The sequence below is a fragment of the Carassius carassius genome, chromosome 32 (assembly GCF_963082965.1).
Source record: "Carassius carassius chromosome 32, fCarCar2.1, whole genome shotgun sequence".
In the NCBI taxonomy this organism is placed as follows: Eukaryota; Metazoa; Chordata; class Actinopteri; order Cypriniformes; family Cyprinidae; genus Carassius; species Carassius carassius.
The window spans coordinates 130001-155000 of record NC_081786.1 but is presented as its reverse complement, the minus strand read 5'-3'; the positions used below and the strand labels follow the sequence as shown (position 1 = coordinate 155000).

General features: G+C 49.7%; 1 protein-coding gene across 1 annotated transcript in view; it reads left to right on the top strand.

Moving 5' to 3' along the window:
• The first annotated feature begins 794 nt into the window (after positions 1 to 794).
• LOC132112320 (cytoplasmic dynein 1 heavy chain 1-like) overlaps positions 795 to 25000 on the top strand; it is a 42852-nt gene continuing 18646 nt past the window's right edge. Inside the window, exons 1-57 of the mRNA XM_059519760.1 lie at positions 795 to 1119; positions 2338 to 2425; positions 2851 to 3024; positions 3105 to 3360; positions 3616 to 3802; positions 3876 to 4147; positions 4245 to 4472; positions 4947 to 6023; positions 6357 to 6536; positions 6611 to 6760; positions 6844 to 6990; positions 7529 to 7669; positions 7737 to 7913; positions 7995 to 8105; positions 8191 to 8310; positions 8381 to 8620; positions 8703 to 8858; positions 9157 to 9270; positions 9371 to 9481; positions 9564 to 9773; positions 9877 to 10023; positions 10097 to 10263; positions 10339 to 10512; positions 10748 to 10913; positions 11082 to 11270; positions 11347 to 11541; positions 11824 to 12106; positions 12424 to 12524; positions 12599 to 12758; positions 13237 to 13477; positions 13559 to 13742; positions 14157 to 14369; positions 14586 to 14824; positions 14908 to 15064; positions 15143 to 15370; positions 15905 to 16135; positions 16225 to 16365; positions 16445 to 16678; positions 16770 to 16976; positions 17044 to 17165; positions 17243 to 17408; positions 17486 to 17649; positions 17840 to 17969; positions 18046 to 18179; positions 18263 to 18377; positions 18450 to 18611; positions 18683 to 18897; positions 19492 to 19696; positions 20695 to 20868; positions 20943 to 21062; positions 21139 to 21259; positions 22180 to 22375; positions 23596 to 23713; positions 23784 to 23999; positions 24320 to 24532; positions 24613 to 24740; positions 24810 to 24963. Coding sequence (XP_059375743.1) covers positions 864 to 1119; positions 2338 to 2425; positions 2851 to 3024; positions 3105 to 3360; positions 3616 to 3802; positions 3876 to 4147; positions 4245 to 4472; positions 4947 to 6023; positions 6357 to 6536; positions 6611 to 6760; positions 6844 to 6990; positions 7529 to 7669; positions 7737 to 7913; positions 7995 to 8105; positions 8191 to 8310; positions 8381 to 8620; positions 8703 to 8858; positions 9157 to 9270; positions 9371 to 9481; positions 9564 to 9773; positions 9877 to 10023; positions 10097 to 10263; positions 10339 to 10512; positions 10748 to 10913; positions 11082 to 11270; positions 11347 to 11541; positions 11824 to 12106; positions 12424 to 12524; positions 12599 to 12758; positions 13237 to 13477; positions 13559 to 13742; positions 14157 to 14369; positions 14586 to 14824; positions 14908 to 15064; positions 15143 to 15370; positions 15905 to 16135; positions 16225 to 16365; positions 16445 to 16678; positions 16770 to 16976; positions 17044 to 17165; positions 17243 to 17408; positions 17486 to 17649; positions 17840 to 17969; positions 18046 to 18179; positions 18263 to 18377; positions 18450 to 18611; positions 18683 to 18897; positions 19492 to 19696; positions 20695 to 20868; positions 20943 to 21062; positions 21139 to 21259; positions 22180 to 22375; positions 23596 to 23713; positions 23784 to 23999; positions 24320 to 24532; positions 24613 to 24740; positions 24810 to 24963 — 10905 coding nt within the window. The 5' untranslated portion in view covers positions 795 to 863. The remainder of the gene's footprint in view (positions 1120 to 2337; positions 2426 to 2850; positions 3025 to 3104; positions 3361 to 3615; positions 3803 to 3875; positions 4148 to 4244; positions 4473 to 4946; positions 6024 to 6356; positions 6537 to 6610; positions 6761 to 6843; positions 6991 to 7528; positions 7670 to 7736; positions 7914 to 7994; positions 8106 to 8190; positions 8311 to 8380; positions 8621 to 8702; positions 8859 to 9156; positions 9271 to 9370; positions 9482 to 9563; positions 9774 to 9876; positions 10024 to 10096; positions 10264 to 10338; positions 10513 to 10747; positions 10914 to 11081; positions 11271 to 11346; positions 11542 to 11823; positions 12107 to 12423; positions 12525 to 12598; positions 12759 to 13236; positions 13478 to 13558; positions 13743 to 14156; positions 14370 to 14585; positions 14825 to 14907; positions 15065 to 15142; positions 15371 to 15904; positions 16136 to 16224; positions 16366 to 16444; positions 16679 to 16769; positions 16977 to 17043; positions 17166 to 17242; positions 17409 to 17485; positions 17650 to 17839; positions 17970 to 18045; positions 18180 to 18262; positions 18378 to 18449; positions 18612 to 18682; positions 18898 to 19491; positions 19697 to 20694; positions 20869 to 20942; positions 21063 to 21138; positions 21260 to 22179; positions 22376 to 23595; positions 23714 to 23783; positions 24000 to 24319; positions 24533 to 24612; positions 24741 to 24809; positions 24964 to 25000) is intronic.

Sequence of the window (25000 nt, the reverse complement as noted above, 5' to 3'; positions counted from 1 at the left end):
TAACCATTTCAGTTACTTTATTAGAGTACATTTGATTACTTTTTGATCAGGCCTACTTTTCTTGAGTTTTTTATCATTCATTGTCATCATATGAATAATTTTTATATTTAATATTTAACATTACTGTCAGATCTTCAGAATCCTTCATCACTTGAATTAAGATTATAATAATTTAATTTTAAAGCACAGCTACCACAAAATCAGACTTTGGCAGCTCTTTTTACTCTGAGATCACTGAGGTTAAATACAGATTTAAAATAATAGGGTAACAAGAAATAGTTTAATAGCTATGATACTGTGTTTGAAACCAAATATTTGCACAGCTTTTATTGTTATTTATGTTTTTAATGTAACGAAAAAAGAAACAAATACAAAGACAGAATAAGAACCAAAGTCAATCAGGTATACATACACATTAAATCCAACCCTAAACACAAAGGGTCTATAAGAATCACACCATGAAAGAGACTTAAATCCAATAGAATTCTTATAATTTACATACTCGTCAAAATCTCTCCTAAAAACAAGAAAGGAAGGAGTTTCCTTTGAAAATGTACATTTATGAATGTAAAATTTGGCATGAAATTAATTTTTGTCTTTCATGTACACGCGTCACTGCAGCAGAAACGCGCTGACGCGAGCGCGTGTGACGCTTCTCGGCATTCTGTGGTTTGTAGTTCTCGCGTCGCGTTCACTCATTCGTTCCGCCGCTGGAAAAACTACATATCACAGACTTCCGAGAAACAATAAAGTTTGGCGACGCGCGGGGCGCTGGTCATTCCGGTGAAGTGTCAGAGTCCGTGATACAGCGGATCTCTCTCACAGCTCGATCATCGGCTCTTTGCGTTTCATCGCGGCGAGAAATGTCAGACAGTGGCGGAGGAGAGGAAGGCGGCGGCGGCGGGATGGAGGTCTCTGCCGCGGTGCAGACGGTAGCGGACGCGTCGGTTCTGCAGAAACACATCCGTAAGCTCGTGCCGCTGCTGCTGGAAGATGGCGGCGACGCGCCCGCTTCTCTCGAGAGCGCGCTGGAGGAGAAGAGCTCGCTGGAGCAGATGAAGAAGTTCCTCTCAGATCCTCAGATTCCGTCGATCCTGGTGGAGCGGAGCGCGCTGAAAGGTGACAAAACTCCGTTAAACGCACCGTTAATACGGCGACGTGACACAATCAATCAATCAATCAATCAAATAGCACAGCCAATCAGAAACGTGTGTGGGCGGAGCCTCTGCACTCGCAACGGAATGGACAAGTTTAGGATCTAATTCATAAATATTAAATCTTTAAAACATAATTAAATGTACATACTGATTGACTGATGCCATATTTGTGATTGAATACACTTGGTTGGTTCGCATTGATATCACAGTTTTGACGTATATCTTTGCTTTAATTTATTTTTAAGATCTGAGGTAAACCGTTGTTGCTTTCAGTATGGCTATAAGGTACGTAAGGTCACGCAAAATGATATTTAAACTTCTATTGGACACGTTTAGATTTGAATAAAGCATATAATCTGTACCTGAGATTATCACTCAGGATGACCTGCAAACAGTGTTTGGGTGCGGTTTTGCTCTGACTGTCATTGATGTCTTTATATTTTAGAAGTGTCGCAGGGTTTGTGTAGCCCCGCCCTGTTTGAGTCGCTCTCACGTCAAATGTCCGAATGAACCTTCTCTAATGTGTTCGGTTCAGACCTCTATGGTTCAGACCATAGACTGAATAAAAACCGGTTCAGACACAGCGGTGTACAGAGACAATATTGAGTCTGTGCTGATGAAGGATCTGCGCGCGCTCGGGGCGTGTCTGCTGCAGACCGGTGACGTCACCGACGCTTCTGTTTCAGGACCAGCTTCTAATCAATAACAAAGATGAACCTCCCCATTACAAGCTAATATTTGACTGATTAAAGTGATTTACAGGGGGATTTGTTTAACTTTGTGATGGCTTCATTGAAAGTATGTCATCTAATAAAGTGTAAATTATAAGCTGTTATTACTGACATCTGTCATTGTACGTAAGAGAGTGAACCGCTCTGTTTGTTTGTCCGAGGTAGCAACAGTAACTAAGGGGGGGCGGGGCTTACGATGGGTCAGTTATGGTCATAACAGTGATTTTCAGTCACAATGTCTTTGAAGGAGACTCAAACAATGCTCTCTTCAGTGTGAATGTGCTCTTGTTGTTACTGTAGTGCAGCTGTGTTCCAGGCAGTAACACACACACACACACACACACACACCAGCAGCATCACATGCTCCTCTTCTTCACTTGTGTTGGGTTCACATCAGATGGTTTAGCTGATTGATCACTAACGGCTGGTTGTTTGTTGTTGTTCTGCAGAGGATGTTGGAGATGAAGGTGAGGAGGAGCGCGAGTGCATTTCCTACAACATCAGCATCGACATCCATTACGGGCTCAAATCAAACAGGTAACGAGCTCAGACTGTCAACATGTGGGCGGAGTTATGCAAATCTTCCCACACAGTGATGTAGAGATGTGGGGGCGTGTTTAAACGAGGTGTTTTAGAGGGGCGTGGACAAGTTTTAACTTTGATAAAGAACATCTCTTTGGGTTTGAGACTTTAGGCTTTGAAACTTTAGGGATCTTATCTATTCACAAACAGCTTGTATCACTCCAAAGAGAAAAGAACAATTGAAATCGCATCATATGACCCCTTTAATGAAAAAGGGGTCATATGATGCTTGGAGTAATGTTTGGAAATGTAAACCGATATTTCCTACTGACACCCTACAGCAAATAATAACTGACTTAGCTGGTGGAGATACTAGCGTCCTAATGATTTCTGTCAGCACTGTGTGTTCTTGTGTTCTGATGATAACCGTGCTCTTCCAGCCTGGCTCTGATCAAGCGGACCGCAGTGATCGATGCAGATAAACCCATCTCCACTCAGGTGCGAGTCCTGACTCTGAGCGAAGACTCTCCGTACGAGACGCTGCACTCCTTCATCAGCAATGCTGTGGCTCCCTACTTCAAGTCCTACATCCGAGAGTCTGGTAAAGCTGACAGGTGAGGTCCGCTCGGAGCGTGAGAGAGAGAGAGTCAGGTGAGAGCCGGTCCTCACGGTGTGTGTGTGTGTGTGTGTGCAGGGATGGGGATAAGATGGCTCCTTCGGTGGAGAAGAAGATCGCGGAGCTGGAGATGGGCTTACTGCACCTGCAGCAGAACATCGAGATCCCCGAGATCAGCCTGCTCATACACCCCATCATCACCAACGTGGCCAAGCAGTGCTACGAGCGCGGAGACAAGCCCAAGGTCACAGACTTCGGAGATAAAGTGGAGGATCCCAGCTTCCTGAACCAGCTTCAGTCCGGAGTCAACCGCTGGATCCGGGAGATACAGAAGGTTTGACACACGCTGTGCTTCAGATGCAGTCTCTGTACTACTGCAGATAAACACAGGGCTGGAGATCAGCAGACAGCTCATCTATCCTGGTTCTGTACCAAATGGAAATTATTATTTTATTTTTTGATTTACTTAAGGTTCTCTGAATTGTTAAATTCTCCTCCCTGAAGATGATCTGACCGTGACGAGCTCACCTGGAGTGTGTTTTGTGCAGGCCTAGCCTACGGTTGATCTGGACTTCTTTGTGTGTTTCAGGTGACTAAACTGGACCGAGACCCGGCGTCTGGAACGGCTCTGCAGGAGATCAGCTTCTGGCTGAACCTGGAGCGAGCTCTGAACCGCATCCAGGAGAAGAGAGAGAGTCCCGAGGTGCTGCTGACGCTCGACATCCTCAAACACGGCAAACGCTTCCACGCCACGGTCAGCTTCGACACAGATACGGGTGAGCCGTCTGTCCGAGGGAGATCTCACGCTGTGCTCCATGACGCTTGTGACCGCTCTGCTGTTTCTCTCAGGTCTGAAGCAGGCTGTGGAGACGGTGAACGACTACAACCCTCTGATGAAGGACTTCCCTCTCAACGATCTCCTGTCGGCCACTGAGCTGGACAAGATCCGGCAGGCGCTGGTGGCCATCTTCACTCACCTGCGCAAGATCCGAAACACCAAGTACCCCATCCAGCGTGCGCTGCGTCTGGTGGAGGCCATCTCTAGAGACCTGAGCTCTCAGCTGCTCAAAGTGCTGGGCACTCGCAAGCTCATGCATGTAGCATACGAGGAGTTTGAGAAGGTACTCGCCCCTCGGCTTGAGAATAACACACGTGTGCTCTAGAACCAAACCAGATCGCAGATTAGAGTTTAGGAAGTCTTGTTTGCCTCCTGTGCAGGTGATGGTGGCGTGTTTCGAGGTCTTCCAGACATGGGAGGACGAGTACGAGAAGCTGCAGGTGCTGCTGAGGGACATTGTGAAGAGGAAGAGGGAGGAGAATCTGAAGATGGTGTGGCGTCTCAGTCCGGCGCACAGGAAGCTCCAGTCCCGCTTGGACCACATGAGACGCTTCAGACGACAGCACGAGCAGCTGAGAGCCGTCATCGTCCGAGTGCTCCGACCTCAGGTGTGACCCGACGGCTTCTGATCGTTCTGATGCTGTCACGCTATTGACCAATCAGAGATTAATGTTTCCTGACCAGATTAGTTGCTTTTCCTTTTGCGTTTGTGTGAAAGAGTCTGCGATACTAGGATGACTTAAATTAAATTAAATGTATGCATTTAGCAGATGCTTTTATCCAAAGCAACTTAGTGGATTCAGGCTAACAGTTTTTACCTAACATTGTTCCCTGGGAATCGAACCCACAACCTTGCTGCTAACACAATGCTCTAATATTGAATTGAGTTCTAATATTTTATTATCAGCCAACCAATCATAAAGCTTCCAAGCGTGTAGAGCTGACTGCAGTGATCCGGATGAGCCTGTGATATTTATCTGTTATCTACAGTAACACACCCTGGAGTCTGCTGACTGACTGACCAATCAGAATAGAGTATTCTACAGAATAAGAAAGCTAATGAAGTCTATGTGTCTCTCCAGGTGTCTGCCGTTACCCAGCATGCTCAGGGAAAGACGGCGGAGCCCGACGATATGAAGGTGGCCGAGGTGCTCTTGGATGCCGCAGACGTCAACGCCATCGAGGAGGTCAATCTGGCCTACGAAAACGTGAAGGAAGTGGACGGACTGGACGTGTCGAAGGAGGGAGTGGAGGCCTGGGAAGCAGCCATGAAGCGCTACGACGAGCGCATCGACCGCGTGGAGACACGCATCACAGCACGCCTGCGCGACCAGCTGGGCACCGCCAAGAACGCCAACGAGATGTTCCGCATCTTCTCCCGCTTCAACGCCCTGTTCGTGCGGCCGCACATCCGCGGAGCCATCCGAGAGTACCAGACGCAGCTCATCCAGCGCGTCAAAGACGACATCGAGGCTCTGCACGACAAGTTCAAGGTGCAGTATCCTCAGAGCCAGTCCTGCAAGATGAGCCACGTGCGAGACCTGCCTCCCGTCTCCGGCTCCATCATCTGGGCCAAGCAGATCGACCGGCAGCTGACGGCCTACATGAAGCGCGTGGAAGACGTCCTGGGCAAGGGCTGGGAGAACCACGTGGAGGGTCTGAAGCTCAAGCAGGACGGAGACAGCTTCCGCGCCAAGCTCAACACGCAGGAGATCTTCGAGGACTGGGCGAGGAAGGTCCAGCAGCGTAACCTGGGCGTGTCCGGCCGCATCTTCACCATCGAGAACACACGCGCCCGCGGACGCACCGGCACCCTGCTTAAGCTCAAGGTCAACTTCCTGCCCGAGATCATCACGCTCTCCAAAGAGGTGCGCAACCTGAAGTGGCTGAGCTTCCGCGTGCCGCTGGCCATCGTCAACAAAGCCCATCAGGCCAATCAGCTGTACCCCTTCGCCATCTCGCTCATCGAGAGCGTGCGCACCTACGAGCGCACCTGTGAGAAGGTGGAGGAGAGGATGTCCATCTCGCTGCTGGTGGCCGGCCTGAAGAAGGAAGTGCAGGCGCTCATCACCGAGGGCATCTCGCTGGTCTGGGAGTCCTACAAGCTCGACCCCTACGTCCAGCGTCTGGCCGAAACCGTCTTCAACTTCCAAGAAAAGGTAGAGCAGCTCAAGACAGTTTGACACCAGCCTGATGATTGGATACACACACACACACACACACACACACACTCCAAGTCTTGAGAAACACCACTGATAGATGTTGAAAAGGGAAGCGTCAATTTGAGGTTAAGCTTTGTTGGCGATTTCCTAATCTATGATTATATATATTAACTAGGCCTATTTATTTTGTGCTGTTCAACAGTGTTTTAATCTTTATTTAATTCACCGAGCTGCTGTGTTGTGTGTGTCCATGATTGGGTTGGTGGTGTAGATGTGTGTTTAGAGTCGGGGTCAGAAGAGATGTGACTGTCGTGTGTGTGTGACTCTCAGGTGGATGATCTTCTTCTGATCGAGGAGAAGATTGATCTGGAGGTGCGCTCGCTGGAGACCTGCATGTACGAGCACAAGATGTTCACCGAGATCCTCAACCGCATCCAGAAGGCTGTGGACGACCTGAACCTGCACTCGTACTCCAACCTGCCCATCTGGGTCAATAAACTGGACATCGAGGTGAGTCCAGCTGCACAGAAGCACAGAGTGTCCAGAGAGCGGTGTTTGATCAGATGTGATGGTGTTTCCTGTAGATCGAGCGCATCCTTGGGGTGCGTCTGCAGGCGGGTCTCAAAGCCTGGACGCAGGTTCTCCAGGGACAGATGGAGGACAGGGCTGATGTGGACATGGACACTGAGGCTCCTCAAGTCAGTCACAAGCCCGGAGGAGAACCCAAGATCAAGGCAAGAAGTCCTCCTGTAGTTCTGAGTCTGTCTGCACTGAGGATTCGTGACTTCACCCTCAAACGTTTTCTTCGTCCAAACAGAATGTCGTCCATGAACTGAGGATCACAAACCAGGTGATCTATCTGAACCCGCCGATCGAAGACTGCCGCTACAGGCTTTACCAGGAGATGTTCGCTTGGAAGACGGTCATCCTGTCTCTACCCAGAATCCAGAGTCAGAGATATCAGGTCTGTGTTTGTCTTCGGTTCAGGGACAGTTCACCCAAAAATGATCATTCTGCAGTAATCGCTCAATCGCTGTTTAAACTACTAATAGATGTTAGTATAACGGCTTGTAAGCAAAATCTACGTAATATCACATTTACATCAGAAAAAAACATTCTGTGACCATAAACTGTTTAGTGAGGTATACAGGTTGATGATTGATCAGGATGATTTTTGGCATTTTTTTTATTAATCTCCATCCACAAGTGAACATGTCATCAGCATGAGAAGAAAATTATTTATTGTGAGTTAAACGTACACAAACTTAGCAATTTGTAATATAATATTGAGTATTTTTGCTCAAGTTTGTGTGTCTGAGCAACACAGTGTTTCAATTCTGAATGAATGACTAATGACTCGCTCATTAAAACTGTCGTTTACCGTCATCTACCGGTGGTTTGGTTTCATATTTAAAAGTATTGTATTACTTGCATGTTCAAAAATATTTAAAACATAGATTTTTCTAAAAGTATTTTGTCTTGACTGTTTGCTCTTCTCTCAGGTGGGTGTTCACTACGAGTTATCAGAAGAGGAGAAGTTCTACAGGAACGCTCTGACCAGGATGCCTGATGGTCCGTCTGCGCTGGAGGAAGCTTATAACGCAGTGAAGGAGATCGTGTCTGAGGTGGAGCAGTACGTGAAGGTAATGCTTCTCTCAGAGTGAGCGAGCGAGCGTGTTCAGACGCAGGACTGACTGTGTTTCTCTTCAGGTGTGGCTCCAGTACCAGTGTCTGTGGGACATGCAGCCCGAGAACATCTACAGCCGTCTGGGAGAAGATCTCAACAAGTGGCAGGCGCTGCTCGTGCAGATCCGCAAAGCTCGAGGCACGTTTGACAACGCCGAGACCAGGAAGGAGTTCGGGCCGGCCGTCATCGACTACGGCAAGGTCAGGAGGAAGCGGCTCACGGTTGGGTCACGAGGAGTCTCTCCACACACGCTCACGTGTCTCTCTTTACGTCTGCTTTAGGTTCAGTCCAAGGTCAATCTGAAGTACGACTCGTGGCATAAGGAGGTGCTCAGTAAGTTTGGACAGATGTTGGGCAACAACATGCAGGACTTCCACTCGCAGATCTCCAAGGTGTGCGCCGAGCTCTCGCTGAAGGCACAGATCATGTTTGTGTGCTCAAGTGAATGTTCTGAAGTCTTCTGTGTCTCTCTCACAGTCTCGTCAAGAGCTGGAGCAGCATTCGGTGGATACGGCCAGCACCTCTGATGCCGTGACCTTCATCACGTACGTGCAGGCGCTCAAACGCAAGATCAAACAGTTCGAGAAGCAAGTGGATGTGAGTACAGTCTAGGTCTTAAACACGCTTCTCTGCAGGAAACGTCATTAACGTGTTTGGTCCTCCGCAGCTGTTCCGCAACGGCCAGCGTCTGCTGGAGAAACAGCGCTTCCAGTTCCCTTCCTCCTGGCTGTACATCGATAACATCGAGGGCGAGTGGGGCGCCTTCAGCGACATCATGAAGCGCAAAGACACGGCCATCCAGCAGCAGGTGGCCAACCTCCAGATGAAGATCGTGCAGGAGGACCGCGCCGTGGAGAACCGCACCACAGACCTGCTGTCGGACTGGGAGAAGACCAAACCTGTGGCAGTACGTGTGTGTGAGAGAGATCTGAGAGAGGTCTGGTGTTGGCAGCTCTCGTTCAGTGTTTGTCTGCTTGTCGTCGCTGCAGGGCAGTCTGCGTCCAGAAGAAGCGCTGCAGTCGCTCACCATCTACGAGGGCAAGTTCGGCCGGCTGAAGGACGACAGAGAGAAGTGTGCGAAGGCCAAAGAGGCGCTGGAGCTGACGGACACAGGTCTGCTGAGCAGCAGCGAGGAGAGAGTCCAGGTGAAGCGCTTCAGACCTCGCTCATAACAGGTTTAACAAAGACACAACCAGCTAACAATCACGGAGTTCATCATAATCTAATGTTTTAGCTGCAAGGCAAGTTTACTTATATGGCACATCTCATGGGCATGGAAACCTTTAGAATATAGAAATATAAAAATTGTGAATGTAAGAGAAAATAAACTCTGGATATGTATTGAGATTGAAATCTACAGGTGCAAATATATGAAGTGCACTTACTCTTTTCTCTTCACTTGTCTGAATGAAGATGCATTAAATGCTTGTGTTGTGTTGTCAGGTGGCTCTGGAGGAGCTGCAGGATCTGAAGGGGGTTTGGTCGGAGCTGTCGAAGGTCTGGGAGCAGATCGATCAGATGAAGGAGCAGCCGTGGGTCTCTGTGCAGCCGCGTAAGGTGAGACACACACCTCCGTCTCCTGAGACACACACCTGAGTCTCCTGAGACACACACCTGAGTCTGGCTCACACCGAGTCTGTGTTCTTCTGCTGTGCAGCTGCGCCAGAGTCTGGACGCTCTCCTCAACCAGCTGAAGAACTTCCCCGCTCGACTGAGGCAGTACGCCTCCTACGAGTACGTGCAGAGACTGCTCAAGGGCTACATGAAGGTGAGCCTCTCCTGCCTGAACCGCTGAGCATGCTGGGATAGAGTCAGCCAGGCTCCTAAACCCTTGCTGTGCTGATCCTCAGGTGAACATGCTGGTGATCGAGCTGAAGTCAGAGGCGCTGAAGGACCGGCACTGGAAGCAGCTGATGAAGCGTCTGCATGTGAACTGGGTTCTGTCCGAGCTGAGTCTGGGTCAGATCTGGGATGTGGACCTGCAGAAGAACGAGATGGTGGTGAAGGACGTGCTGCTGGTGGCACAGGGAGAGATGGCCCTCGAGGAGTTCCTCAAGCAGGTGTGTGTGTGTGTGTGTGTGAGAGCAAGAGTGTGTGAGAGAGAGAGAGTGTGCGTGTGTGTGTGTGTGTGTGTGTTCAAACGCTCCTTCCTCTTCGCTGCAGATTCGTGAAGTGTGGAACTCGTACGAGCTCGACCTGGTCAACTATCAGAACAAGTGCCGTCTGATTCGAGGATGGGACGATCTGTTCAACAAAGTGAAGGAGCACATCAACAGCGTGTCGGCCATGAAGCTCTCGCCCTACTACAAGGTACTGAAGAGAACGAGAGCGAGTGTGTGTCAGAGAGGAGCCGTGTGTCCCAGCAGTCTCTCTGTTCTCGCAGGTGTTCGAGGAGGACGCTCTGAGCTGGGAGGACAAACTCAACCGCATCATGGCTCTGTTTGACGTCTGGATCGACGTGCAGCGCCGCTGGGTTTACCTGGAAGGCATTTTCACAGGAAGTGCTGACATCAAACACCTGCTTCCTGTGGAGACGCAGCGCTTCCAGAGGTCAGACTCATTACATCCGTGAGCTGAAGAACACGCAGACTGTGGCTTTAACATGTGACTCGTCTGATTCCACAGCATCAGCACAGAGTTTCTGGCCCTGATGAAGAAGGTGACCAAGTCTCCTCTGGTCATGGACGTCCTGAACATTCAGGGGGTTCAGAGGTCACTGGAGAGACTCGCTGACCTGCTGGGAAAGATCCAGAAAGCCCTGGGAGAATATCTGGAGAGAGAGCGCTCGTCTTTCCCCAGGTCAGACCTTTCAGCTCAAAGACCTCTCTTTGACTTTTATCTGATGTGTTAACCAGTGATTTTCGTGACCGTGAAACTGCTTTCAGAATTGTGCATAATAATAGTTTTTGAAAAAAGATGACATGTTGGGTTGTGTTTTTAATTTGGTCACATAATTGCAGGCCGTGCTTCAGTATTTAGACTAGAGTGACAGTACGGACACTGAAGACTTACAGGTTGTGTCTGTTTCCCGCAGGTTCTACTTTGTTGGTGATGAAGATCTGATGGAGATCATAGGCAACAGTAAGAATGTGGCCAAACTGCAGAAACACTTCAAGAAGATGTTCGCTGGAGTTTCGAGCATCCTGCTGAACGAGGACAACACTGAGGTGCTGGGCATCTCGTCCCGAGAGGGAGAGGAGGTACGGCTCGTCCCCAGACACACACGTCTGACTCAGTTTCAGCTAAAGCAGCTCTAGAGAAGTGTCATTATTCAGATCCGTTCTCGTCTGATAGCGTCAGAGCCGTTACATCAGTAATATAACTGAGTGCTAGTTAGTGTAAACCTGTGAACGCTCTGCTGTGTTCAGGTGCTCTATAAGACGCCGGTGTCCATCACGAAGCATCCGAAGATCAACGAGTGGCTGACGCTGGTGGAGCGTGAGATGCGTGTGACGCTGGCCAAGCTGCTGGCCGAGTCCGTCACAGAGGTTGGCGACTTCAACAAGGGCACGGGCATCGACCTGAGCACCTACATCAACTGGATCGACCGATACCAGGTGACCCGTCCTCCCAGACTGACCCAGAGTCTGTCCACCTGATCATGAGTGTTTAACCTCTGTCTGCTGTGTCCAGGCCCAGCTGGTGGTTCTTTCCGCACAGATCGACTGGTCAGAGAACGTGGAGAGCGCTCTGAACACCATCAACGGAGGAGTGGACATGGGTCCGCTGCAGGCCGTGCTGACCAACGTGGAGGCGACGCTCAACCTGCTGGCCGACACGGTTCTGATGGAGCAGCCAGCGCTGCGCAGGAGGAAGCTGGAGCACCTGGTGAGCACAAACACAGCAGAGACACGCTCTCTCTGCAAACTGCATCTTCCTCCGTATTTTTGCGTGCTGTTCTAGTATAAAAATTTAACAATTACATTTGTTTAAAACAAAAACCAGTATCTGACAATGGGGTCAGAAAGATGAGCCTACCCTTACATTTGTATTTAGAAAACCGTATGGTGTTGTTGTTACTTGGTCTTACAGTCTTAAATCCTTCTGATGCGCACACACAGACGCAGACGTTCACTCTCGAACCATGACTTGTGTGTGTTTCATTGGTAGATCACAGAGTTGGTGCACCAGAGAGACGTGAGCAGAACTCTGATCAAGAACAAGATCAACAACCCCAAGTCCTTCGAGTGGCTCAGCCAGATGCGCTTCTACTTCGACCCCAAGCAGACCGACGTCCTCCAGCAGCTCTCCATCCAGATGGCCAACGCCAAGTTCAACTACGGCTTCGAGTACCTGGGTGTGCAGGACAAGCTGGTGCAGACGCCACTGACCGACCGCTGCTACCTGACCATGACTCAGGCGCTGGAGGCCCGTCTGGGAGGATCGCCCTTCGGTCAGTGTGTGTGCGTGCGCGTGCGTGTGTGTCTGTGTGCGTGCATGTGTGTGTGGGTGTGTGTCTGTGCGTGCGTGTGTGTCTGCGTGCGTGCGTGTGTGTGCGTGCGCGTGTGTGTGGGTGTGTGTGTGCGTGTGTGTGTGTGCGTGCGCGTATGTGCGTGCGCGTGTGTGTGGGTGTGTGTCTGTGCGTGCGTGTGTGTCTGCGTGCGTGCGTGTGTGTGTGTGTGCGTGCGCGTGTGTGTGTGTCTGTGTGTGTGTGTGTGTGTGCGTGCGTGCGTGTGTGTGCGGTGGCTGACGGGTGTTCTTTTCCTGTAGGTCCTGCTGGGACGGGGAAGACGGAGTCTGTCAAAGCTCTGGGTCACCAGCTGGGCCGCTTCGTCCTGGTCTTCAACTGCGACGAGACCTTTGACTTCCAGGTGCGACGGGCGTCACAGGACGGTGTCAGTAACAGGTGTTCAGTCTCAGGGTGTGACGGTGTCTTGTCTTGCAGGCGATGGGTCGCATCTTTGTGGGTCTGTGTCAGGTGGGAGCCTGGGGCTGCTTCGACGAGTTCAACCGTCTGGAGGAGCGCATGCTGTCTGCCGTGTCTCAGCAGGTCCAATACATCCAGGTGGCCCTGAGAGAACACAGCAACCCCAACCGAGACCACAGTACGTGCAGGATGTTATGCCTGGGAGAATGAATAATGCATTGTGACGCGAGAAAGATTTTCAGAATGCGTCACGATTCTTAGTTGTGAACAGCAGGTGGCGCTGCATGCTTTAGAAACAGAACTCTACTCGTTTCCTAATCCTCACACACTTGAACCTGAAATAATCAATAAATTAGAAAAGTTGTGTTTACAGTAATGTGGCGTAATAAAAGCATTCTGAGCCGAGGTGAAGATACACACAAGTGATCTTCAGCTCTTCTTCATCAGTGTCTGAGTGTGTGGATAAACACTAGAGGAGAGCGCCATCTGCTGCTAAAATATAAGATCATGATGCATTTGGAAGATCGGTCCACGAATCAATTGTGCATCGATTTAACACTGTAGCCCTTCATGAGATGGATCAGAACAACATCATCAACACAGAACCGAATCAGATGATGATCTGTGTGTGTGTGTGTGTGTGTGTGTGTGTGCAGGCGTGCCCGTCACCACAGAGCTGCTGAACAAACAGGTGAAGGTGAGTGCGGAGATGGCCATCTTCATCACGATGAACCCTGGTTACGCCGGACGCTCCAACCTGCCCGATAACCTCAAGAAGCTCTTCAGGAGTCTGGCCATGACCAAACCGGACCGTCAGCTGATCGCTCAGGTCATGCTGTACTCACAGGGCTTCCGCACCGCAGAGATCCTGGCCAAGAAGATCGTCCCGTTCTTCAAGTGCGTCTGCGTCCGGCGCCGCTGCTGTTCTGTGTGTGTGTGAGGTCGTGACCTTTAACCCTGTGCGCTCTGTGTTTGCAGGTTGTGTGACGAGCAGCTGTCGTCTCAGTCTCACTATGACTTCGGTCTGCGAGCGCTCAAGAGCGTGCTGATCAGCGCCGGGAACGTGAAGAGAGAGCGCATCCAGAAGATCAAGAGAGAGAAGCGTGAGCGCGGGGAGGACGTGGATGAGAACGAGATCGCAGAGAACCTTCCGGAGCAGGAGGTGAGACGAGCCTGAAACTGAGGGCTGTGTAATACTGTAATGTGACGAGAGCTGACCACGTCTCTATATCACAGGAGATACTGAATGAATAAATGGGCTTCAATTAGTATACTGTATGTTTGAATGGAAGCAGCACATATATACAACTTTATTATAAACGCTAGAGCAATGGTCAAGTTAAATTTAGTGACAAATTCAGACTTCGGCAGAGATGTTTGTTTTTCGTGACTTGTTATTTTTTGGAATCTTATTATAATTTTGATAAAAGCTTATGAACTGATGCACTGGTGAGTGTCTTACGATTCGTCCAGGAACATGAGTGAAGGAAACAGAGCGGTTTGAGGTCATGAAGAGTGAAGCCAGCATTTGTTATTACTGTGCTGATCTCTGAGCGTTCATGTGCTCGACCGTCAGATCCTGATCCAGAGCGTGTGTGAGACCATGGTGCCGAAGCTGGTGGCCGAGGACATCCCTCTGCTCTTCAGCCTGCTCTCAGACGTCTTCCCCGGCGTCCAGTACATGCGTGGAGAGATGACCGCACTGAGAGACGAGCTGAAGAAGGTCTGCGCCGAGATGTACCTCACATACGGAGACGGAGACGACGTGGGCAGCGTGTGGGTGGAGAAGGTGAGGCGCACACACACACACAGAGAGACACACTCACACAGAGAGACACACACACACACTCTCACACATACACACAGACAATCTCACACAGACACACACACACACACACAGAGTCATGAGTCTGACCGTGTCCTCTTCCTCAGGTGCTGCAGCTCTATCAGATCACACACAGACACACACACACACACATGAGTCTGACCGTGTTCTCTTCCTCAGGTGCTGCAGCTCTATCAGATCACTCAGATCAATCACGGGCTGATGATGGTCGGGCCGTCCGGCAGCGGGAAGACCATGGCCTGGAGGGTCCTGCTCAAAGCCCTGGAGAGGCTGGAGGGTTTGGAGGGCGTCGCTCACATCATCGACCCCAAAGCCATCAGCAAAGACCACCTGTACGGCACGCTGGACCCCAACACTCGCGAGTGGACCGACGGACTCTTCACACACGTGCTCCGGAAGTGAGTCCTCGTCTGTCCTCAGGTTTGGGTTCATTCTGATGTCTGTCCTCATGTGCTGTGTGTGTGTGTGTGTGTGTGTTCAGGATCATCGATAACGTCCGTGGAGAGCTGCAGAAGCGGCAGTGGATCATCTTCGATGGTGACGTGGATCCGGAGTGGGTGGAGAATCTGAACTCTGTGCTGGACGACAACAAGCTCCTGACTCTCCCCAACGGAGAGCGTCTCAGCCTGCCACCCAACGTACGCAGCAGCAGATCTGACGTTAGAGTCTGTAGTCGTGATGATGATGATGATGATGATGATGCTCTCTTCACACAGGTGCGCATCATGTTTGAGGTGCAGGACCTGAAGTACGCCACGCTGGCCACCGTGTCTCGCTGTGGGATGGTCTGGTTCAGCGAGGACGTTCTCAGCACCGACATGATCTTCAACAACTTCCTGGCGCGTCTGAGGAGCATCCCGCTGGATGAGGGAGAGGATGAGGCTCAGCGCATGAGGAAGGCCACAGAGGACGAGGGCGAGGAGGCCGCTTCACCAATGCTGCAGGTACTCCAGCGTGCAAAACCACATAAACTGATCTGAATATATCTCCAGTCATGAGATGAGATGTAAATGATCTGCACATATAACACAGTGACTGAGAGCTGAAGAAATCAAGAGAATCAAGTAAAGCTGAGCTGCTTCAGTCCAGTAAGAGTTCATCTGGAGATATTACTGACCTTATTCTGACCTTTACTTGATCAGAATCAGACAAGATCTGACACGAGGAGCTCCAGAATTACACTAAAAGAGCTTCGACTGGATCAAACACTCTGAACTCTCAATCAGAGACAGAAGACGTGAGGAGACGGAGTGTGAAACAGCAGAGTTTGATCGCGTGGATCATTTTTAGGCCTTAGAAATTCACATCAAATATGAAACAGTAGCTTTGAAAGTTTAAATTAAAAACAAGGATCTAGAAGTACTGAAGGAACTGGTGTTGACTAGTAGTCCTGTTCTGCATCTTTCTCTGCGATCGCTCGGTGTGTGCTTCATGCGTGTGCTTGTCAGGTTTCAGAGCCTCTTGTGTTTGATCCACAGATCCAGAGAGACGCTGCGGTGATCCTCCAGCCGTACTTCACCTCCACCGGTCTGGTCATCAAAGCTCTGGAACACGCGTCAAAGATGGAGCACATCATGGACTTCACGCGTCTGCGCTCGCTGAGCTCCCTCTTCTCCATGCTGCATCAGGCCTGCCGCAACATCGCCCTCTACAACAACAACCACCCGGATTTCCCCATGCCCATGGACCAGCTGGAGAAATACATGCAGGTGTGGCACCTGGATGCGCCGGGTCACGTGTTTACGTGCTACATGAGTGAGAATTAATGACACATGCTAACTCTGAGCTTGTGGTGCAGAAATACCTGATCTACGCAGTGCTGTGGTCCTTCTCGGGTGACAGCAGGCTGAAGATGCGAGCGGAGCTGGGAGAATACATCCGCCGCATCACCACCGTGTCTCTGCCGTCTGCTCCGAACGTGCCGATCATTGACTACGAGGTGCGAGCAGACGCCGTCTCAGGTGCAGTGTGATGTTTGAGGCGAGTGTGTGACTCTAACGCTGCTGTGAATCCGTCAGGTGTCCATCACGGGCGAGTGGCAGTCCTGGCAGGTGAAGGTGCCTCAGATCGAGGTGGAGACGCACAAGGTGGCCTCGCCGGACGTGGTGGTGCCCACTCTGGACACGGTTCGGCACGAGGCCCTGCTCTACACCTGGCTGGCCGAACACAAGCCTCTGGTGCTCTGTGGGCCGCCGGGCTCCGGGAAGACCATGACCCTGTTCAGTGCCCTGAGAGCCCTGCCGGACATGGAGGTGAGGAGACCCGGAGTCTCTGCTCACAGATGAAGCAGTGTTCCTGATGCAGATCAGCTGTGTTCTAGGATCTGATGTGTGTGTTCTCCAGGTGGTGGGACTGAACTTCTCCAGCGCTACGACTCCAGAGCTGCTGCTGAAGACCTTCGATCATTACTGCGAGTACCGCAGGACTCCGAACGGCGTGGTTCTGGCTCCGGTGCAGCTGGGCAAGTGGCTGGTGCTCTTCTGTGACGAGATCAACCTCCCCGACATGGACAAGTACGGCACGCAGCGGGTCATCTCCTTCATCAGACAGGTGCGTCTCGTTGCGGTGTGTGTGTGTGTGTGTGTGTGTGTGTGTGTGACCCGTGTGCTGTGTTCAGATGGTGGAGCACGGAGGCTTCTACCGCACCTCAGACCAGACCTGGGTGAAGCTGGAGCGGATCCAGTTCGTCGGAGCCTGTAACCCCCCCACAGACCCCGGCAGGAAGCCGCTCTCCTACAGGTTCGTCCTCATCACTGCTAATACAGACAGAGATGTGTTCAGTGATGTCCTGACGTGACTCGTGTGACCGTGTGCAGGTTTCTGCGTCACGTGCCGGTGGTGTATGTGGACTATCCCGGGCCGGCCTCGCTCACACAGATCTACGGCACCTTCAACAGAGCCATGCTCCGCCTGATCCCGTCCCTGCGGACCTTCGCTGAGCCGCTCACGGCTGCCATGGTCGAGTTCTACACCATGTCTCAGGTTTGCAGTTTAACCGCTGAACGCTCCTGGGTTTGAGATGATGAAATGTTTATCTTGACTGTTTTATGTCTGAGCAGGAGCGGTTCACTCAGGACACACAGCCGCACTACATCTACTCTCCGAGAGAGATGACCCGCTGGGTCCGAGGCATCTTTGAGGCGCTGCGGCCGCTGGAGACACTTCCTGTGGAGGGTCTGATTCGCATCTGGGCTCATGAAGCGCTGAGACTCTTCCAGGACCGGTGAGTTTAGGGCTCTTTTCAGACCTGTAGATCTCATAGTTACAGTTTTGCTTCCTGTTTTGGAGCAATGTTGCGTTTTCTTCTAAACAGTGTTACATTTGAAAGAGTCTCGATGTGCGTCCGCAGCAAAGCTGTGAGAGTGTGTTTGTTGTGGTGACGTTGCACACTGATTGATCTGGTTCTCCTGCAGATTGGTGGAGGATGAGGAGAGACGCTGGACAGATGAGAACATCGACACGGTCGCCCTCAAACACTTCCCCAACATCGAGCGTGACAAAGCCCTTAACAGACCCATCCTGTACAGCAACTGGCTCTCCAAGGTGAGTGACCGAGCTGAACTCTTCTGGACGTCCCTGCAGACTCGGACGACTGAGCGCTTCTGCTGTTCTCCTGCAGGACTATGTTCCCGTGGAGCAGGAGGAGCTGCGTGACTATGTGAAGGCCAGACTGAAGGTGTTCTACGAGGAGGAGCTGGACGTTCCTCTGGTGCTCTTCAATGAGGTTCTGGATCACGTGCTGAGGATCGACAGGTACAGAGAGTCTGAAGAAACACAGCGGTTTGTTATTTCACCTGCTGATGCTTCAGTGACGTCATGCTGATGTTCTCCTCCAGAATCTTCCGTCAGCCGCAGGGTCACCTGCTCCTGATCGGCGTCAGCGGCGCTGGAAAGACCACGCTCTCCCGCTTCGTGGCCTGGATGAACGGCCTGAGCGTCTATCAGATCAAGGTTAGAGCAGTGAGCGTAGAGATTGTCTGTCAAGTTCTGTTTGTTTGAGGCTAACCCATCGTGTCCTCGCAGGTCCACAGGAAATACACGGGCGAGGACTTTGACGAAGACCTGCGGACAGTGCTCCGTCGCTCCGGCTGCAAGAACGAGAAGATCGCCTTCATCATGGACGAGTCGAACGTGCTGGACTCGGGCTTCCTGGAGCGCATGAACACGCTGCTGGCCAACGGAGAGGTGTGACCCCTGATGAAGACCCCCCCCGCTCTCCGTCTGTCATGTGTTCTGACCGCTCTGTGCTGTTGCAGGTGCCCGGTCTGTTCGAGGGCGACGAATACGCCACGCTGATGACGCAGTGCAAGGAAGGAGCGCAGAAGGAGGGCTTGATGCTGGACACTCATGAGGAGCTCTACAAGTGGTTCACCAGTCAGGTGATCAGGAACCTGCACGTGGTGTTCACCATGAACCCATCATCAGAGGGACTGAAGGACCGAGCGGCCACCTCACCTGCCCTCTTCAACAGGTGCGATTGTGGCACACGCTATCATCCATACATTTCATACATTTGATCAGTTCATGCTTTCCCTGGACCTTGCTATTTCTGGCGTCGTGATCTTTTATTTTAGCTTCAGGAATGCAGGACATGTCTGCTTAAATGAAGAACTGTTAATGTCCGTTTCTGTCCAACTATTTTTATGCAAATTTTGAGAGAATGTTTTTTTTTTTTAATTTTTTTTTTTTTTTAACAGTGGAAGTAAATGCTATTGTGTGTAAATTCTTAAAATGTGCATTAGAAAAGCTTTCACACTCATTGAGTCAAATAATTGTTTTATCCAACAAGAAGATATCCTCATAAACTACTATGGAAACCCATGTTTGTAGGAAAACAGAGCAAAAGTTCCAAGTTGAGGAAATGTTCATTTTTATTACTGATGCTTTGCACCAGTTTCCCAGGAAGTGACAGAGTTTTTAACACGTGGGACTGAAACGGTGCTTTATTTGCAGAAGTTTTATGAAATTCAAATTTTGTGCATCAATTAAAATCACAGCTAACTTCTGTGTGCTCTTTCTCTAACCGCTGTCGCTCTTATGCTGGACTGATGGCGTTTCTCCTCAGGTGTGTGCTCAACTGGTTTGGTGATTGGTCCACTGAAGCGCTTTATCAGGTGGGTAAAGAGTTCACCAGCAAGATGGACCTGGAGAAGCCCAACTACAAAGTGCCGGACTACATGCCCACGGTGTATGACAAGCTGCCGCAGGCCCCCACACACCGCGAGGCCATCGTCAACGGATGTGTGTTCGTGCATCAGACCCTGCACCAGGTCAGAGAGGTTCACATCAGCTTCAGTTACAGAATATCAGTCTCGACTCGATCTGGGGCCGGTCGCATAAACTTAGCCCCACTATGTTAAGACACCATCTTAACTAATTCCACCAACTAGTAGTTTGCAAAATTTGACCATTCTCCTTTTTATAACTTTAAAAAGTTCTGACCAGCCTTAAAGAAAAATATTAGATGATTAACTTTTTAAAACTAGTCTAAGTTGTTTATGCACTCACGAATCACGATTTATACGATTCGCGTGTGTCTATTAAATCTTCGAAAGAGTCTTACAAGAGCATTCTAATCTGCTTTCGGGCTGCCGTTGAAACTAAGTTAGCATGTTTAGGTAAGAAACTACTTCAAGTCACCATTATTTATATAGTGGTTTTTACAATGCAGTTTGTTTCAAAGCAGCTTTACAGTATTAAACAGGGAAACAGTGTGCCATTCTCCTCTGACCAGACGAAACCAGTAGTTCAATTCCAGGCTGCAGCAAAGTCAGATTGTGTTTCCTAATGATATCTCCCAAGGGTAACATGTAAAGCGTGAAGAGTAGCGGCCCTAGTACTGAGCCTTGAGGTACTCCATACTGCACTTGTGCACAAACATGTAAAAATACTGATTCATGCAGTAATGAAACAAGTGAAGTATTTATGAGCGAGTCATTGAATTATTCATTCAAACCACTTTCAAATGTTATATTTAAAATGGGTTCATTAAATGTATATTTATTATTATAAATGTATATTTGTAATTCATGTAAATTAAACACTTTAAATACTGCAGCAATTATTTGTTTCCCACAGCCTCTAGTAAATTGTGCGACTCTTTTAAGTGCACACTGTGATGTTTTATTTCTGTGTGTGTGTGTGTGCGCGTGTGTGTGTGTGCGCGTGTGTGTGTGTGCGCGTGTGTGTGTGTGCGCGTGTGTGTGCGCGCGTGTGTGTGCGCGCGTGTGTGTGTGTGCGCGCGTGTGTGTGTGTGTGTGTGTGTTAGGCTAACAACCGTCTGGCGAAGCGCGGCGGCCACACTATGGCCATCACCCCGCGTCACTACCTGGACTTCATCAACCACTACGCCAACCTGTTCAACGAGAAGCGCAGCGAGCTGGAGGAGCAGCAGATGCATCTGAACGTGGGTCTGCGCAAAATCAAAGAGACGGTGGATCAGGTGCGTGCTTCACACCACATCACACATGCAGATGCACGAGCTGCTTCAGCGTTATTAACCGTGTGCTGTCACAGGTGGAGGAGCTGCGGCGCGACCTGCGGATCAAGAGTCAGGAGCTGGAGGTCAAGAACGCTGCTGCCAACGACAAGCTGAAGAAGATGGTGAAAGACCAGCAGGAGGCCGAGAAGAAGAAGGCAAGAGTCATCGTTCAGCTCGTCGTTCAGCCGCTGATCTCGTAAATAACCTGACGGGTGTTGTTTGGCTTCACAGGTCATGAGTCAGGAGATACAGGAAGCGGTTTACAAGCAGCAGGAAGTGATTAAAGACAAGCAGCTGAGTGTGAAGCAGGATTTGGACCAGGTGGAGCCGGCCGTCATCGAGGCTCAGAACGGTACGCTTCGCTCCGTCTCCTCTGAGCTTCCACTGCTCTGTTCCTCCAGATTCATGTAACAATAATCTGCACATATGAACTAGAGGTCGACCGATGGCGGATTTTACTGATACGACAGCTAGGTTTGACCTCACGGGCCGATACGATTAATCAGCCAATAGTTTGTAAAATGGATACTGAACCAAAACTGAAATAGTGCTTTACTATAAAAAAAAATAAAAAAACACTACTGAACCATAAATTGTAAATGAATAAAAGTATGAATATCAATTATTATATTGATCATTAAAGCTAGTTCATAGTTTAACTAATGTTAACAGAAGACAAATGTGTTAGTAACAGTAAACTGAATTAATACGCTCACACTTAATCACATAAATGGAGTAAAGTGTTATTTCACTTCAGCAGTCATCTGTAAATAAACACACAAAGGCTGGAGCTGTAACAGGTGTGCTGTTAAATCCACATCTGAAGTTTCCCGCTCTGTATAATCACAGCAGACACTTCTGAGCCGCTCCAGCAATGAACACAACCTGGAAAACTATCAGGAGAGACAAAATCAAACTATTGCTGCTGATTGATCAGCAAACCAATACATCGGTCGACCTTTACATTTAAATAAAGGATCAGTCTGAAATAGTTTTTCCTGCACAGTTGTGATCCACTGAGGAAATATTCACTGGTTTGAGGGATAAAGTGAGAGGTTAAGCTCCAGATTTAAGAAACAAATAGTTTACATCTGCTCTAAAACCATTAACGCCACCCAGTGTCCGGAGACATCAGTGGATATTTCCTTCAGTTCTTCCTGCTTTCAGCTCTGTCTCTCGTGTGTTTGCCAGCGGTGCTCGGTGGTCTTTTCCCTGCGCTAACCTTTTCCTGTCTTCACTCTTCCCTCTGCTCACGGCTTGTGGCTTGTTTAGCTGTTAAATCGATTAAGAAGCAGCACTTAGTGGAGGTGCGATCGATGGCCAACCCGCCGGCCGCAGTCAAGCTGGCTCTGGAGTCCATCTGTCTGCTGCTGGGCGAGAGCACCACCGACTGGAAGCAGATTCGCTCCATCATAATGCGCGAGAACTTCATCCCCACTATTGTGAACTTTTCTGCTGATGAGATCAGGTGACTGACTGCGGGGTGTGGAGCGGTGGTGTCGTGTGAAGAGGGTCACCGTGCTCCAGATCTAATGATCTCTGATTGGCTCGTCACGTGACACGGTTCCCTCTCCAGCGCCGCGGCCGCTCCGCTCCCCCGCCTGAACCCATGTGTCCTCATGGTCCTAAACCACACACTCCATTCCCTCTCTAGCGGTCAGCTCCATTAAGAAGCAGCATCTGGTTGAGGTTCGTGCTATGGCCAACCCTCCGGCAGCCGTTAAACTGGCTCTAGAGTCGATCTGCCTCCTGCTCGGGGAGGAAACTAGTGACTGGAAAAAGATCAGACAAGTTATTATCAGAGACAATTTCATCTCCAGCATAGTCAACTTTGTCTCTGAGGACATGAGGTATTATCATCTCTTTCATACATCTTCCTCTGACGTATGAGGCGGATGGATTCCCACACCGGGGTTCATGAGTCCATGAAAACATTATCAATCATAAACGTAATGTTAGAATAAACAATCAAAACTTAACACAAAATAGTTTACAGATTCTGATTATCTGTATGTCATGTGACCAGGAACTGACTATGAACATGTGAATGTCACTGAAACTAGAGCTGTCAAGCGATTTGAAGTTTTTTATATCATTAACTACATGATGTGCCAAATAATTAATCTAATCACAAATAAATTGCACGTCAGTTTGTGCTGAGAGAGATTAGTTATTGTGTTAATTGAGAAAGGCATTGAATAGACAGTACTAAAAAGCATCTTTAGTACTGATTCATGAAATTAATATTCAGAATATGAAACTAGAAGTGTCTTAATGAGCGAGTCATTGATTCAGCTGTCTTTGACTCACTTGATTTGCTCAAAACCGTGCGTTCACTCACTGATGAAAACACTGCTGTGTTGATCGAAGACACTTAACCGTTCTGCTGTTGGCAACTTTTCATTTGCAAATTGAGCAAAAACATAGTGGCAGTATTTCAACTGTAACGGAATATTAACAGCTTGTTTATAGAACTGTTGTAAAAAATCAATCAGTTACACCTAATAAACATGTTAAATCGACAGCCCAAATGTAAATATATATCCTTCAAGTCTCAAGGGAAAATCTTCTAACAGAAATCTTGTGTGTCTGAGATCATGTGTGAAGGTGTAGGTGTGTGTAAAACAGGAGTGTGTAGATGTTGAGTTCATCAAATCTTCATTCTAACACACTCTGTCTGCGTCCCAGCGACTCCATCCGTGAGAAGATGAAGAAGAACTACATGTCCAACCCCAGCTACAACTACGAGCAGGTGAACCGGGCCTCGCTGGCCTGCGGGCCCATGGTCAAATGGGCCATTGCTCAGGTAGGACGCTGACCTCTGACCTCTGTGTGAGTGCACTGACTCCGCTGCTGACCTCTGGCTCTGTGTCCAGCTGAATTACGCAGACATGCTGAAGCGGGTGGAGCCCCTGAGGAACGAGCTGCAGAAGCTGGAGGACGACGCTACAGACAACAAGACGAAGGCGGAGGAGGTGGAGCAGATGATCCGGGATCTGGAGGCTAGCATCGCTCGCTACAAGGAGGAGTACGCCGTGCTCATCTCTGAAGCACAGGCCATCAAAGCGGATCTGGCCGCCGTCGAGGCCAAGGTACGAGCACAGCAATATATAGCTGCTTCTAAGAGGAAGATTTTACTCTGTTGATGCCATTGTAAAGGGTTTAAATCAAGTTAATCCAAGTGTCTTTAATAACTTAAAGCTGGCATGGTGTTAAAAACTCAAGACATCAAACAATGCATTCCAGTTGTTCCTTATTTGAAAGTTGAATACAGCATGGAAACCTCTTGAAACGGGTTCTCAAAGCTTCTTTACTCTAAAAAGCCATTAAAGGTTCCTGAGGGAAAGCTGTCTGCTGGCTAGTGTTCGTATTCTCTGAACAGCGGTTTACGCTCGTCTTCTAATGTCTGCAGGTGAACCGCAGCACAGCTCTGCTGAAGAGTTTATCTGCTGAGAGAGAGCGATGGGAAAAGACCAGCGAGACCTTCAAGAACCAGATGTCCACCATCGCTGGAGACTGTCTGCTGTCCGCTGCCTTCGTGGCTTACGCTGGTTACTTTGACCAGCAGATGAGACAGAACCTGTTCACCACCTGGTCCCATCACCTCCAGCAGGCCAACATCCAGGTACAGAGACGTCTCCGAAACATGCTGTAATGCAGCGCTGAGCGCTTTCAGTCCTCACACCTGCCCCTTCTCCCGTCCAGTTCCGCACGGACATCGCCAGGACGGAGTATCTGTCCAATGCAGACGAGAGGCTTCGCTGGCAGGCCAGCTCACTGCCCGCTGATGACCTGTGCACGGAGAACGCCATCATGCTGAAGCGCTTCGACCGGTGAGAGACCAGACGGTGTGTTACTGAAGCACTCTGGCCTGTTTCTCACACCTGTGTCGTGTTCTGCAGGTATCCGCTCATCATTGACCCCTCGGGTCAGGCCACGGAGTTCATCATGAACGAATACAAGGACAAAAAGATCACCCGCACCAGCTTTTTGGACGATGCCTTCAGGAAGAATCTGGAGAGCGCTCTGAGATTCGGAAACCCTCTGCTGGTGCAGGTACAACAGCGCTCTGGTCATCACTGAAGCACCTTCA